This window comes from Choristoneura fumiferana, chromosome 16 (assembly GCF_025370935.1).
Source record: "Choristoneura fumiferana chromosome 16, NRCan_CFum_1, whole genome shotgun sequence".
In the NCBI taxonomy this organism is placed as follows: domain Eukaryota; kingdom Metazoa; phylum Arthropoda; class Insecta; order Lepidoptera; family Tortricidae; genus Choristoneura; species Choristoneura fumiferana.
The window spans coordinates 3,277,368-3,290,131 of NC_133487.1; the positions used below are offsets into that span (position 1 = coordinate 3,277,368).

At 40.3% G+C, this 12,764-nt stretch overlaps 2 protein-coding genes across 5 annotated transcripts in view; one reads left to right on the forward strand and one right to left on the reverse strand.

Moving 5' to 3' along the window:
• The window catches only part of rols (zinc-RING finger and ankyrin repeat domain-containing protein rolling pebbles), a 377,175-nt gene that overhangs the window by 183,621 nt on the left and 180,790 nt on the right, over nucleotides 1-12,764 (reverse strand). The window lies entirely within an intron of this gene.
• LOC141436270 (uncharacterized) lies at nucleotides 6,075-7,702 on the forward strand. Its single transcript, XM_074099180.1, has one exon. It carries the CDS (start codon nucleotides 6,869-6,871, stop codon nucleotides 7,700-7,702), a length of 834 nt encoding a protein of 277 aa, XP_073955281.1. The 5' UTR covers nucleotides 6,075-6,868.

The window sequence follows — 12,764 nt, forward strand, 5'->3', positions numbered from 1 at the left end:
AAAACTTAAATAGGCATTTGGCTGTTCGTGCATGTTGTTACGTTTTGTAAGGTTCTAGAAATCAGAGGATAAGTTTTAGTAAATGCAACTGTCGACTATGTGGACATTATGAGATGTTGATAATTCATAATTAATTATTTGCAATAAGTGTTGGTTATAATGGTCTTAAGTGCGTCGTCTTCCATACAAACTTTGGTACATCAATATTTCTTCCACAGACGTTATTTCGACGCGATTTTTTGAGGATAGTTAGTTATGGGCATATTGTTGTCGCAAATCACAAAATGGAGAGGATCTATAATACCTAAATTTCAGTATGATGCAGTAAATTTTGATCCATTTTACTGTGGTGTGAGTAGCTAATGTCAAATATAATCTGTTGTAAAAACGTATTGACTATTTCGGGCGGTCACGTGACCACCTAGTTTGGCTCAGTGGTACCAATTCTTAGAAGTATGTAGTAAGAGAAGAGTTCGAAACTCGATGACGCATAATGATTCTTTTTTTTTTTTTAGTTTTTTATGTTTATTTACAAAGAATAAGTAATAGCATTTCGATAAAGTGCAATTACTCATGAAATTCAGTATTTTTAAGTCAGGTCACACCAAAGAAAGTAATGTTTTTTCTTGAGGTCATCAATCTACTCATTTTATCAAATAGCTGGCAAACTAGCATGCGGGTCACCTAATGGTAAGTGATCACCGCCGCCCTTGGTCACCTACAGCATTATTAGGACTGCGGGTGCGTTGCCGGCCTAAAAGGGAGGAGGGGGGGGGCTAAATTGGGCGGTATGGGGGCAGGATAAAAGGGGGAGGGGAGTTGGGCAAAGGTACTATTTCACGCCGGTATTCAGATGGAGGTTGGTACTACTCCGGTCGAGCCGGCCCATTTGTACTGCAGTCAGCAAGTGGTTACAGTAAGGCTCTACCACATGAAAACTTGCTTGAACAACTAGATGCCTTCAAGAATGTTCTATACTTATTATTAATTAATAAAAAGCTTGTAAAATAATGGCGTATCGCAACAAAAGCGTAGTGTAATTTGTTTGTTACAATTTCACTTAGCGGGTCAAAATTTGAATGGTTTGGCTGTATGTAAGTAAAAACCGGGTGTTAGGATAAAATACCTAGCCTAGCGTTATTTACTTTCATTGGCAGTCCTGAACTTAGATAAACTTTCATAGTTCTCGGGCAAAATATCACACGTGTTGTAAAATGTAACTAAATATTTTGCATACATTTTGCGTAGACGCTAGCGCCATGCCGCGGTCATATAAGTAATATATTTTTTGGAATTCCTTGGTACCCTATCACAAAAAACCGGCCAAATGCGAGTCATTTGGTGTATGGGAGCCCCTTTAAATAATTATTTTATTCTGTTTTTAGTATTTGTAATACATAATCTGTGAAAATTTCAAGTGTCGTGACTATTACGGCTCAAGAGATAGAGCCCTGTAACAGTCGGAACCCTGCACTGCTTTCGTGAGGAAACCTGCACAAACCTGCGAAGCAATTCAATGGTGCGTGTGAAGTGAATTCCCAATCCGCACTGGGCCGCGCGGGGAACTATGGCCCAAGCCCTCTTGTTCTGAGAGGAGGCTGGGATGTAACAGATGGACGGACAGACAGACAGCGGAGTCTCACTAATAGGGTTCCGTTGGCACGTTCCCTAAAAAAATTTGTACAAAAAAAGAAAAAAGTTGCTAAAAAAGACACTATCAACGAAACCATTAGGTTATATCGGTTGTAAAATTCGTCTAGCAATCATAACAAAATAGGCTGAATGAAAGACGTTTTAAAAAAACTTAGAATGAAGTACTGGCTGGTTAGATAATTAAAAATATAATGTCATGGAATTGTCATCCAGACTACACCACTAGTCACATTTATTTGTATGTCAGTAATTTTTATATTTATTGTCGTCTTCAGTTCAATAATTTTAATGTAGAAGAATCGCGCTGTCATCGTTCATCCACAATTACCTCACATATTTCGTTTGCTAGATTTTTTTTATCGTACAACGGTAAAACCTAGAAGACACTGGCAAAATTGTCCTCCAATGGACAGAGCCATAGTTTTCCAAAAAACAAACAAGTTTATTGTCTGGAGGAAGGAAATATCTAAGGCGCTAAAAGGACTACAATATGATCCTTACAGCATAGATATGCTGTGAAATCTGACACAGGTATAGTCGCAACACATTTTTTAATACTATAAAATTGAGTGTTTTTTTACTAAAAGTGTACCTACGCTTTGTATGATTTTTATAATACCGGTAAATCATTATCATAGCAATTAATATTATAGGTATAGGATTTTCGGATGAAGTGTGTATTTTTTTTATAACAAGCTTTTTACAAGCTTTTATTTAGTTTCACCTGTCCCGTTGTCTGTCTGTCTGTCTTCAAATCTTGCAAGTATAATTTGACCAACTTCCAGTAGTCAGATTGACTTGAAATTTGGAATGACTATGTAATTTGCGTGACAATACATGAATCTGGTAGTGACATCCTGGTAGTCCGACCAGGATCGTCTCCGCAGGACGGAACTCTTCAACGGTTAATAGCATCGACTTGAAATTTGGTATGCAAATGTATTTTGTGTGACAATCCAAGTACTGTCAACAAAAAGGGCAGTTATCAAAAAAAAGCTTGTATTGTGAATTAAATTTTTACCAAAACTTATTAAATTTGCAAGCCATCAAGCAATTTTTTAATTATTTTATTTGTTGGAATCATATATAATATACATATAATTATATGTATGTTTCTCATTCTCTTATTGTATGTTATGGTGAGATGCAAGCCGCTTCCAACCGAGGCAACTGTAGGTCTATGGGGGAGGCTTATGTTCAACAGTGGACGTCCTATGGCTGATGATGATGATATGTGTTTCGTGATCCTACTAATTTTATAAATGTGAAAGTTTGTGAGTGAGTGAGTGAGTGAGTGAGTATGTTTGTTACTTTTTCACGCTTAAACGGCTGGACGGATTTAGATGAAATTTGGCGGAAAGATAGTTTATAACCTGGATTAAAACATAGGATACTTTTTATCCCGATATTTCCACGGGATAGGGATAAAATCTCGAAATAACAACCGCTAGGCTTAGAGTCATGAAATTTGGTATGTAGGTAGTTGAACGTCTGGAATAAAACATAGGTGACTTTTTGACCCGATATTCCCACGGGATACCTAGGGATAAAATCTTGAAATAACAACCGCTGGGCTTTGAGCCATGAAATTTAGTATGTAGGTAGCTGGACCTCTGGAATAACACATAGGCTACTTTTTATTCCGATATTCCCAGGGGATAGGGATAAAATCTTGAAATAACAACAGCTGGGTTTAAAGTCATGAAATTTGGTATATAGGTAGTTGGATGTCTGAAATAACACATAGGCAACTTTTTGAATCGATATTCCCACGGGATACCTAGGGATAAAATCTTGAAATAACAACCGCTGGGCTTAGAGCCATGAAATTTAGTGTGTAGGTAGCTGAACCTCTGAAATAACACATAGGCTACTATTTATTCCGATATTCCCACGGATAGGGATAAAATCTCGAAATAATAACCGCTGGGCTTAGTCATGAAATTTGGTATGTAGGTAACTGGACATCTGGAATAACACTTAAGTGACTTTTTGACCCGATATTCTTACGGGATAACTAGGGATAAAATCTCGAAATAACAACCACTGGGCTTAGAGCCATGAAATTCGGTATGTAGGTAGCTGACCTTTGGAATAACACATAGGCTACTTTTTATTCCGATATTCCCACGGGATAGGGATAAAATCTCGAAATAACAACCGCTGGGCTTAGAGGCATGAAATTTGGTATGTAGGTAGCCGGACGTCTGGAATAACACATACGCTACTTCTTATCCCGATATTTCCACGGGATAGTTTTGTAACTAAGGGACCCCATACATCCGTGTATTATTGTTATTATTATTTTGTAATTTTTTCTTTAATTGTATACTTACGTAGTTTTTAAGTATTTTATTTGTACTTATTTTATTTTGAAAAAATGACTTTCTGCCAAGCTTCTTGCGGCGCATTCTTCTTGGCAATGATGGTCTTTCCGAAAGTGCTGGTATTTAAAAAAATGACGTGTAAAAGTGCTCATCATCATCCATCATCCCAGCCTATATACGTCCCACTGCAGGGCACAGGCCTCCCCTCAGAATGAGGGGGAAAAGTGCTCATTGCGGCCTATTTACTGAATAAATGATATGAATTTGAATTTGGATAGGGAATTTTTTTGAAATTTTAGCACTGGGTTTAGAGTCTTGAATTTTGTACAGTTATTCACAACACAACCTCAATGAAGACCACGATATAAATTTTGGAAATTTCCAGGGGAATTTTGGAAATCCCGAAAATTTCAATTGCAACTACCAGACCGAATAGTTTACGCGTGCGAAGCCGCGGGTAAAAACTAGTAATACAATAATCTGGTAATGAAATTATATTGGCCCGGTCACAGTCTCCGCATGATGTAACTCTTCAACATTTAGTGGTACCGACTTGAAACGTGATACGGAGACGTACCTAGTTTGGATGACAATGTTATGTAAGTAGGTTCAGTCAACGAAACAAAATGTGCAGTCAGCAAACAAAATACAGAAACTTATTATATTTTGTATACCTATTGGTATTGATTCCAGCCAGTAGCTAGTTATAGGTGGTGCGCTGTCTGTCATCGAATCACACACACACACACACACACACACACACACACATTCAGTCAGTATTTTTCATTTATTCTTTCGCAAGCTTTATTTAACTTGCAATGTATGTATGTATAATATGTGTATGTATGTGCGGTTCAAACCTTGCAAGTTGAATTTGACCCACTTTCAGTAGGATAGACTTGAAAGTCGGCATACTTACTTAGTAAATTAATCTTGTGACAGTACAATTATTTGGTAGTGTCACCCGAGTGGTCCAGCCACCAGCCTGACGTCTCGATCGTCAGGACGGAACTCCTCAACGGTAAATGGCATCGACTTGAATTTGATACAAAAATGTACTAATTTTGATGTCAATGCAAGTACAGTCAACAAAAATCTTTATAAAAAGTACAATACAATAAATGATATGATAACGAAGGTAATGATGATGATCATGATGATGTGAAATGATGATGATGACGACGACTACAACGATGATATGATGATGAGATGAAGATGGTCACGACGATGATGATTTTCTTTTTATTCGAATGGATGGCAAACGAGCAAGTGGGTCTCTTGATGGTAGACTCAGTAAGAGATCACCACCGCTCATAAACATCTGCAACACAGGGTTATTGCAGATGATGGTGATGATTGTGATGTTTATGATGACGATGATGATGATGATGAGTCGCGGGCAACAGCTAGTTATTTGATAAGAGCGTTTTATTACCTGCCATAACAACAAAGCCGAAAGAAATTTTAGCAGCTGTTTATGTCTATGTTTTGCGTAGGGTACCTACCTATATGTATCACAACAACGCTGCTTGATTGATTTCAAGGAAAAGGGACGCAATTTGACATGTAAATGACACGAATTCACAGGGACTCTTCAACGTGATTGTGATTGTGACAAAGTGTATAATTTGAGTTCAGATAGAGATAACTAGTGAGTTGTAAACCGACTTAGAAGTCATTTCTAATTTTAAAAAAACTAATTCAGGAATTAGACTATTTTTTACTAAAAATCAACTAATTGGACTCCAGTGAATCACTGAGAATAAAATAGAAATAGAAATAGAAGACATTTATTTCACTTCACAAAGACACAACAAAATTACAACCAAACTAAAAAACAACAACAGCAAACACAAATAAAACAAAAAAAAAAAAAAAAAAAAGAAATACAAAAATTAAAATATTTGATTTTGTGTGTCCTCGCAAAAGTGAAACGGCCGCTGACTCAGCATAATGCTGAGGCGTTTAAACGCCTGCACCACCGCTGATATTCTGTCAGAAACCGTCTGTGACTCGCGGAAATGATACACAAATTATACTCACATATATAAAAATTAAGATATATAAAATATATTTTATTGTAAGTGTGGCGATTATTCTCGCAACTTATCAAGTACACAGATTAAAAACAATAATTGTATAATAATAATAATTAAACTAAACAATAATTACGTAATAATAAAATAATAACTGTGTAATAATTAAAATTATAATAAAAATAGTAATACATTAATAGTCATAATTAATATAATCAAATTAATTGAATGAGAATAATTATAATATAATTGTATAATAATTCAGTTAAAATAATCATGTCTCAATAATCGGTTAATAATTCTTATATTATATTAGATCAATTGTTATTTATATCAATATTACGTGTTTAAATACATGTCAGAATAAATAATAATTATAGTAAAAATCAAATAATCATTGTCAATATTTACATCACTAAAAATAATTATTTTTGTATAACGCAAAATGTATGTCAGCGGACAGTGCAACTTAGTTTTCTTATTAGAGATTTACAACATCTGATCTTTTGTTCGATGCGCGAGCACCGAGAACCGGTTTCACCGCCGGCGCAGCGCGCCCGCTTGGCCGGCGCTCGCGCCAGTCGATATTCACTAACGACGCGGAGCCTACGTTCGTATGCCCTATTACAAACGCTTCCGAGTTGCATCGTTCGCTGCAAATGCTTGTGCCTCGCTTATCGCTATATTCTTCCAATCCTTCTAAACTGTTGCTTGTGCCTGTGCTAATTGTTTCTTCCGTGTACTGACTGATTACAAATTAAGTGCAAGAACAATTTGTGATTTATTTACCCGCGCGGACTACATTTCAAGTAAGCACTACACCACATAACTACACTGGTGACCCCGTAAAACATGACTGAAGATAAAAATAATGCTACTGGAGCGAGTGGATTGAGCGTCGGACAATTTGCTGCATCATCGGACATATGCCGTGTCGGTGTGAGAGTACCCGCTTTCTGGCCAGAAAAACCGGCAATTTGGTTCGCACAAATAGAAAGCCAATTCGCAATCTCCAATATAACGGCAGATTCAACAAAATTTTATTATGTGGTTGCTCAACTCGATGCTCAACATGCCGCTGAGGTCGAGGACATTATCATTACGCCACCGGCTGTGGACAAGTACGTCAGGCTTAAGAACGAGCTCATCAAGAGGCTGTCGGCGTCACGAGAGAAGAAGGTACACCAGCTCCTTAATGACGAAGAGCTAGGAGATAGAAGACCCTCGCAATTTCTCCGGCACCTACGGCATCTGGCGGGCCCTGAAGTTCCCGACGACTTCCTTAAATCTATTTGGACTAGTCGCCTGCCGAAGAATATTCAGACTATAATCGCGGTTAACCCTACTGCATCGCTGGACGTTCTAGCCGATTTAGCCGACCGCATCCATGACGTGCTGCCTAGTGCTCAAGTCGCCTCCACTTCTTGTGCTGCCACTGAGTCACCGCTGAATACTCTCATCAAGCAAGTCAGTGAGTTAACAAGAGAGATGAAAACGCTCAAGACCCAGCTCAACCAGAGGCAGCCGCGATCAAAATCGCGTTCGTCGAGTCATACCCGCAACCAATCCGCTTCCAAGAGGTCTGCGTCTAATTACCGCAAGTATCCCAAATGCTGGTACCACGCAAAGTTCGGTGAAAATGCCAAGAAGTGCGTAAAACCCTGCGACTATAAAGCGGGAAACTAAACGGGCACTCGATAATGGCGACCGCCGATTGCCCGAGCACTGGTCGCTTATTTGTCACAGACCTCACTTCGAAAACGCAGTTTCTCGTGGACACCGGCAGCGATCTATGTGTCTTCCCAAGGTCAGCATTGAAACAACGTCGACATCAAACAAGCTACCAGTTATGCGCAGCAAACGGCTCACCGATTCATACGTATGGTTTCGTACATCTGATTTTAAACTTAGGCTTGCGCCGTGACTTTACTTGGCGATTTGTTGTTGCCGACGTAACTAAGGCGATTATTGGAGTCGATTTTTTATCGCACTACGACTTAATGGTTGACTGTCGGAAACAGCGTTTGATCGACAAGAAGACTAGTTTGTTCACCGTGGCTTTGCCTACCAATCAAGCTGATAATATATCGTCGGTGAAAGTCATATCTGGAGATACACCTTATCATCGCATACTAGCACAATACCCCGACATTACTCGCCCTTCGGGTGTGCATCAAATTCGGAAGCACAACGTAGTCCACCATATCCGAACAACCCCAGGACCCCCTGCGTCGTGCTCACCTCGACGACTAGCCCCGGACAAGTTGAAGATCGCCGAAGACGAATTTGCTGCGATGATAAAAAACGGCACCGCTCGACCTTCGGAGTCACCCTGGTCGTCACCTCTGCACCTGGCACCTAAAAAAGACAACGGCTGGCGACCTTGTGGTGACTACAGGACGTTGAATGCCAGGACAATCCCTGACAGGTACCCGATACGTCACATTCATGACTTTTCACACCATATTTCGGGCTGCCAAGTATTTTCCACCATCGACTTGACAAAGGCGTATAACCAGATTCCTGTTAATCCAGAAGACATCCCAAAGACCGCTATCACGACTCCGTTTGGCCTTTACGAGTTCCCTTATATGACCTTCGGGCTCCGTAACGCAGGGCAAACTTTTCAACGGTTCGTGGACGAGATGGTAAGGGGTCTCGATTTTTGTTACGCCTACCTTGATGATTTTCTGGTTTACTCGAAAGACGCGAAGACTCACGAAGAGCACCTGCATCAACTGTTTTCCCGATTACGCGACTACGGCATGATCATCAACACCTCAAAGTGTGTCTTCGGTGTCCCCGAGGTCACTTTTCTCGGATACCATATATCGGCGAAGGGTACGAAACCAGTTCCAGCAAAAGTTGAAGCTATCAAAAACTTCCCAGCTCCGAAGACCGTAAGAGAGTTACGAAGATTTCTGGGAATGATTAACTTTTACCGCAGATTTATTCCCGGAGCAGCACAGTTTCAAGGACCCTTAAATGCCCTTCTTACGGGCTCCGTCAAAGGTTCTCACCCCGTGAACTTCTCTGCAGAAGAACATGAGGCTTTCGCCAAATGCAAAGAAAGTTTATGCCAGGCCGCGCTGTTAGCGCACCCTGACAGCCAGGCTAAGCTCGCCATCGTTACTGACGCATCAGATTCTGCCCTAGGCGCAGCACTGCAGCAGTACGTAGATGACATTTGGCAACCCCTTGCTTTCTTTTCACGAAAGTTAAGTCCAGCTCAAAGGAAATACTCTGCATATGACCGAGAACTGCTTGCTATATACGAAGCCATCAAGTATTTCAGACATATGGTCGAGGCGCGAGTTTTCACCATTTACACGGACCATAAGCCGTTATGCTTCGCATTCCACTCGCGCAAAGAAAATTGTTCTCCTAGACAGTTCAGGCATCTCGATTATATCTCGCAGTTTACAACTGATATAAGGCAAATCTCAGGGAAGAACAACGTCGTAGCTGACACTTTATCTCGCGTTGAAGAGATCACTCAGCCCGTCGACATGAAGGAGTTAGCGCAAGCACAACTCTCCGACCCCGAGCTCAAGCAGCTGTTAGAAAGCGGTACGTCCCTACGCCTAGCCAAAATCAAACTGCCAGGATCACACGCTGAACTGTACTGTGACGAAACTACTAGAATACCGAGACCATATGTCACCAAGGATCTTCGTCGAAAGGTGTTCCTAAGCTTGCACTGTCTTAGTCACCCAGGCGCCAACGCATCCATTAAAATGATAACAGACCGTTTTGTGTGGCCGGGAATGAAAAAAGACTGCCGTGAGTGGTCGCGGACCTGCTTGCCCTGTCAGCAGGCTAAGATAAACCGCCATGTGTCAGCACCTATTGGCACTTATAGACTCCCCGGTTCACGGTTTATGTTTATACATATTGACCTCATAGGCCCTATGCCACTGTCTCAGGGATTTAAATATTGCCTCACCGTAATCGACCGCTTCACACGATGGCCTGAGGTGATCCCATTGGCGGATATAACAGCTGAAACGGTGGCTAAAGCCTTGCTTCAGGGATGGATTTCTAGATTCGGCTGCCCTAATGACATTGTGACAGACCGAGGCAGACAATTTGAAAGCGCTCTTTTAAACACTTGTCGGAGTTGGCTGGGTTCCAGCATCGTCGCACTACGGCGTACCACCCAGCCTGTAATGGACTCGTCGAGCGATTTCATAGGCAGTTAAAGACCGCCATTACTTGTCACGGAAACAGTAACTGGATGGAATCCCTACCGCTAGTGCTGCTCGGGATACGCAGTGCGTACAAGGCTGATCTGAATGCCTCGACTGCTGAATTGGTATATGGGGAGCCACTGAGAGTACCTGGAGAGTTTATAGAAGCGAAGTCGGGAGCTGATGACACCATAGACGTCACAGACTACATCGCGCGCCTTCGTAAGTTCGCTCATAACCTGTCCCCTATACCAGCCTCGCGACATTCCAATAGGAGATCATTCTTTATATTCAAAGATCTACAAACGACAAGTCACGTGTTTCTTCGCGATAATACTTGCCATCCACCTCTGCAACCAGCGTACACCGGTCCCCACGAGGTTATAGAAAGAGGTGACAAGAGTTTTAAAATCCGTTTTAATGGAAAGATCGTCACAGTATCCATAGACCGCATTAAACCAGCCTATATATTGGACGACATGAATCATAATGTAAGAACCACCCCGGCACCTCAGATTACTCAAGAGAGCAAATCGAGTCCTGCCGAGAATAAAAACCTCACAAAACGTACTCGCTCAGGACGAGAAGTACGCTTTCCTAATTATTATCGCCCGTAGGACGGTCTCTGGAAGGGGGTGTGTGGCGATTATTCTCGCAACTTATCAAGTACACAGATTAAAAACAATAATTGTATAATAATAATAATTAAACTAAACAATAATTACGTAATAATAAAATAATAACTGTGTAATAATTAAAATTATAATAAAAATAGTAATACATTAATAGTCATAATTAATATAATCAAATTAATTGAATGAGAATAATTATAATATAATTGTATAATAATTCAGTTAAAATAATCATGTCTCAATAATCGGTTAATAATTCTTATATTATATTAGATCAATTGTTATTTATATCAATATTACGTGTTTAAATACATGTCAGAATAAATAATAATTATAGTAAAAAATCAAATAATCATTGTCAATATTTACATCACTAAAAATAATTATTTTTGTATAACGCAAAATGTATGTCAGCGGACAGTGCAACTTAGTTTTCTTATTAGAGATTTACAACATCTGATCTTTTGTTCGATGCGCGAGCACCGAGAACCGGTTTCACCGCCGGCGCAGCGCGCCCGCTTGGCCGGCGCTCGCGCCAGTCGATATTCACTAACGACGCGGAGCCTACGTTCGTATGCCCTATTACAAACGCTTCCGAGTTGCATCGTTCGCTGCAAATGCTTGTGCCTCGCTTATCGCTATATTCTTCCAATCCTTCTAAACTGTTGCTTGTGCCTGTGCTAATTGTTTCTTCCGTGTACTGACTGATTACAAATTAAGTGCAAGAACAATTTGTGATTTATTTACCCGCGCGGACTACATTTCAAGTAAGCACTACACCACATAACTACATAAAGTAAACCAAGAAATAAAAAAACATACAATAAAACATATAAAGTAACAAAAACAAAGGGCAAATAAGTTGTTTCAAAAACATTCAGGCTGGCGTACTCAAAGTGCTGGTTTAGTGAAGGGATTTTGGAGCGTCAATAAGTATCTCACTTCAGCTTGCCTGAAGCGTTGTACCCACTAGACCCCCTTGGATAGGAGGAGGAATATCATTCCAGCACTTGGACGCGCGTAACTTAAAACTCCGCGGAATGCCGCGGTCCGGTTTAGGCACAAGAGCCATTGCACTTCCTGCGCTCACTCCTCGACCAAACATATTTGTTGTGGAGGTATTAATGGGTCATATAGCGTCTCACACCGAACAGCAGAGTGGCGATGGTGCAATGCGCCTGCGTGCAGGCATTGTTCAGCAGGTTAGCGGCGTTTCAAAACGGCAGTGATGTGGGAGCGGGAGGGACACGGAAACAAAAACGAGCGCATGCGTTCTGCACTCGCTGGTAAAGTCTCTTTTAGAACGGCCAACAATGCAGCGTCATTAAACAACATCACAATAGTTTAATCTGCGGACAATATAGCGATTCACAAAGGTCAACACGCAAATTGACACTAAGGTAATCGCGTATATTGTACAAGAACTTTGAGGCGGTGAAGCAGTTAACTCACAACAGAAGGTAAGACCTGCTTTAACTTCTTTTTGCCACACATAAGTAATTTCACATTATCATCACAATACAAGTAATAGGCAGTAGATCGACTATATATACTAGCCACAGATACTAGCGCTCGAATTTTTCATGTGATTAAATTCAACAACAAGTCGTTTCGAACTTGCCGCAATAGACGCATTTTTTTTGTATGACCAACTTATAATTTAACTAATAAATAAAATAATCATAAAAATTAACATATGTTTTATCCCTACCCCTAAAACTAAACACACAATAAAAATCTACACACGTCTGTTTCACTTTTTGTAGACGCCAACCATAGCCGCTCCGCCCAGCTATAGTATAAATTTCAAGAATTTATTTATTTTTATTTTATTTTTTATTCGAACTGGATGGCAAAGGAGCAAGTGGGTCTCCTGATGGTAAGAATACGGCTAAGTCAAAAATACTTCCTAATTGCTTGTATTGT

Excerpts from the sequence above, each read along its gene's own strand:
- LOC141436270 (XM_074099180.1), top strand. The coding sequence starts at position 6,869 with ATGACTGAAGATAAAAATAATGCTACTGGAGCGAGTGGATTGAGCGTC.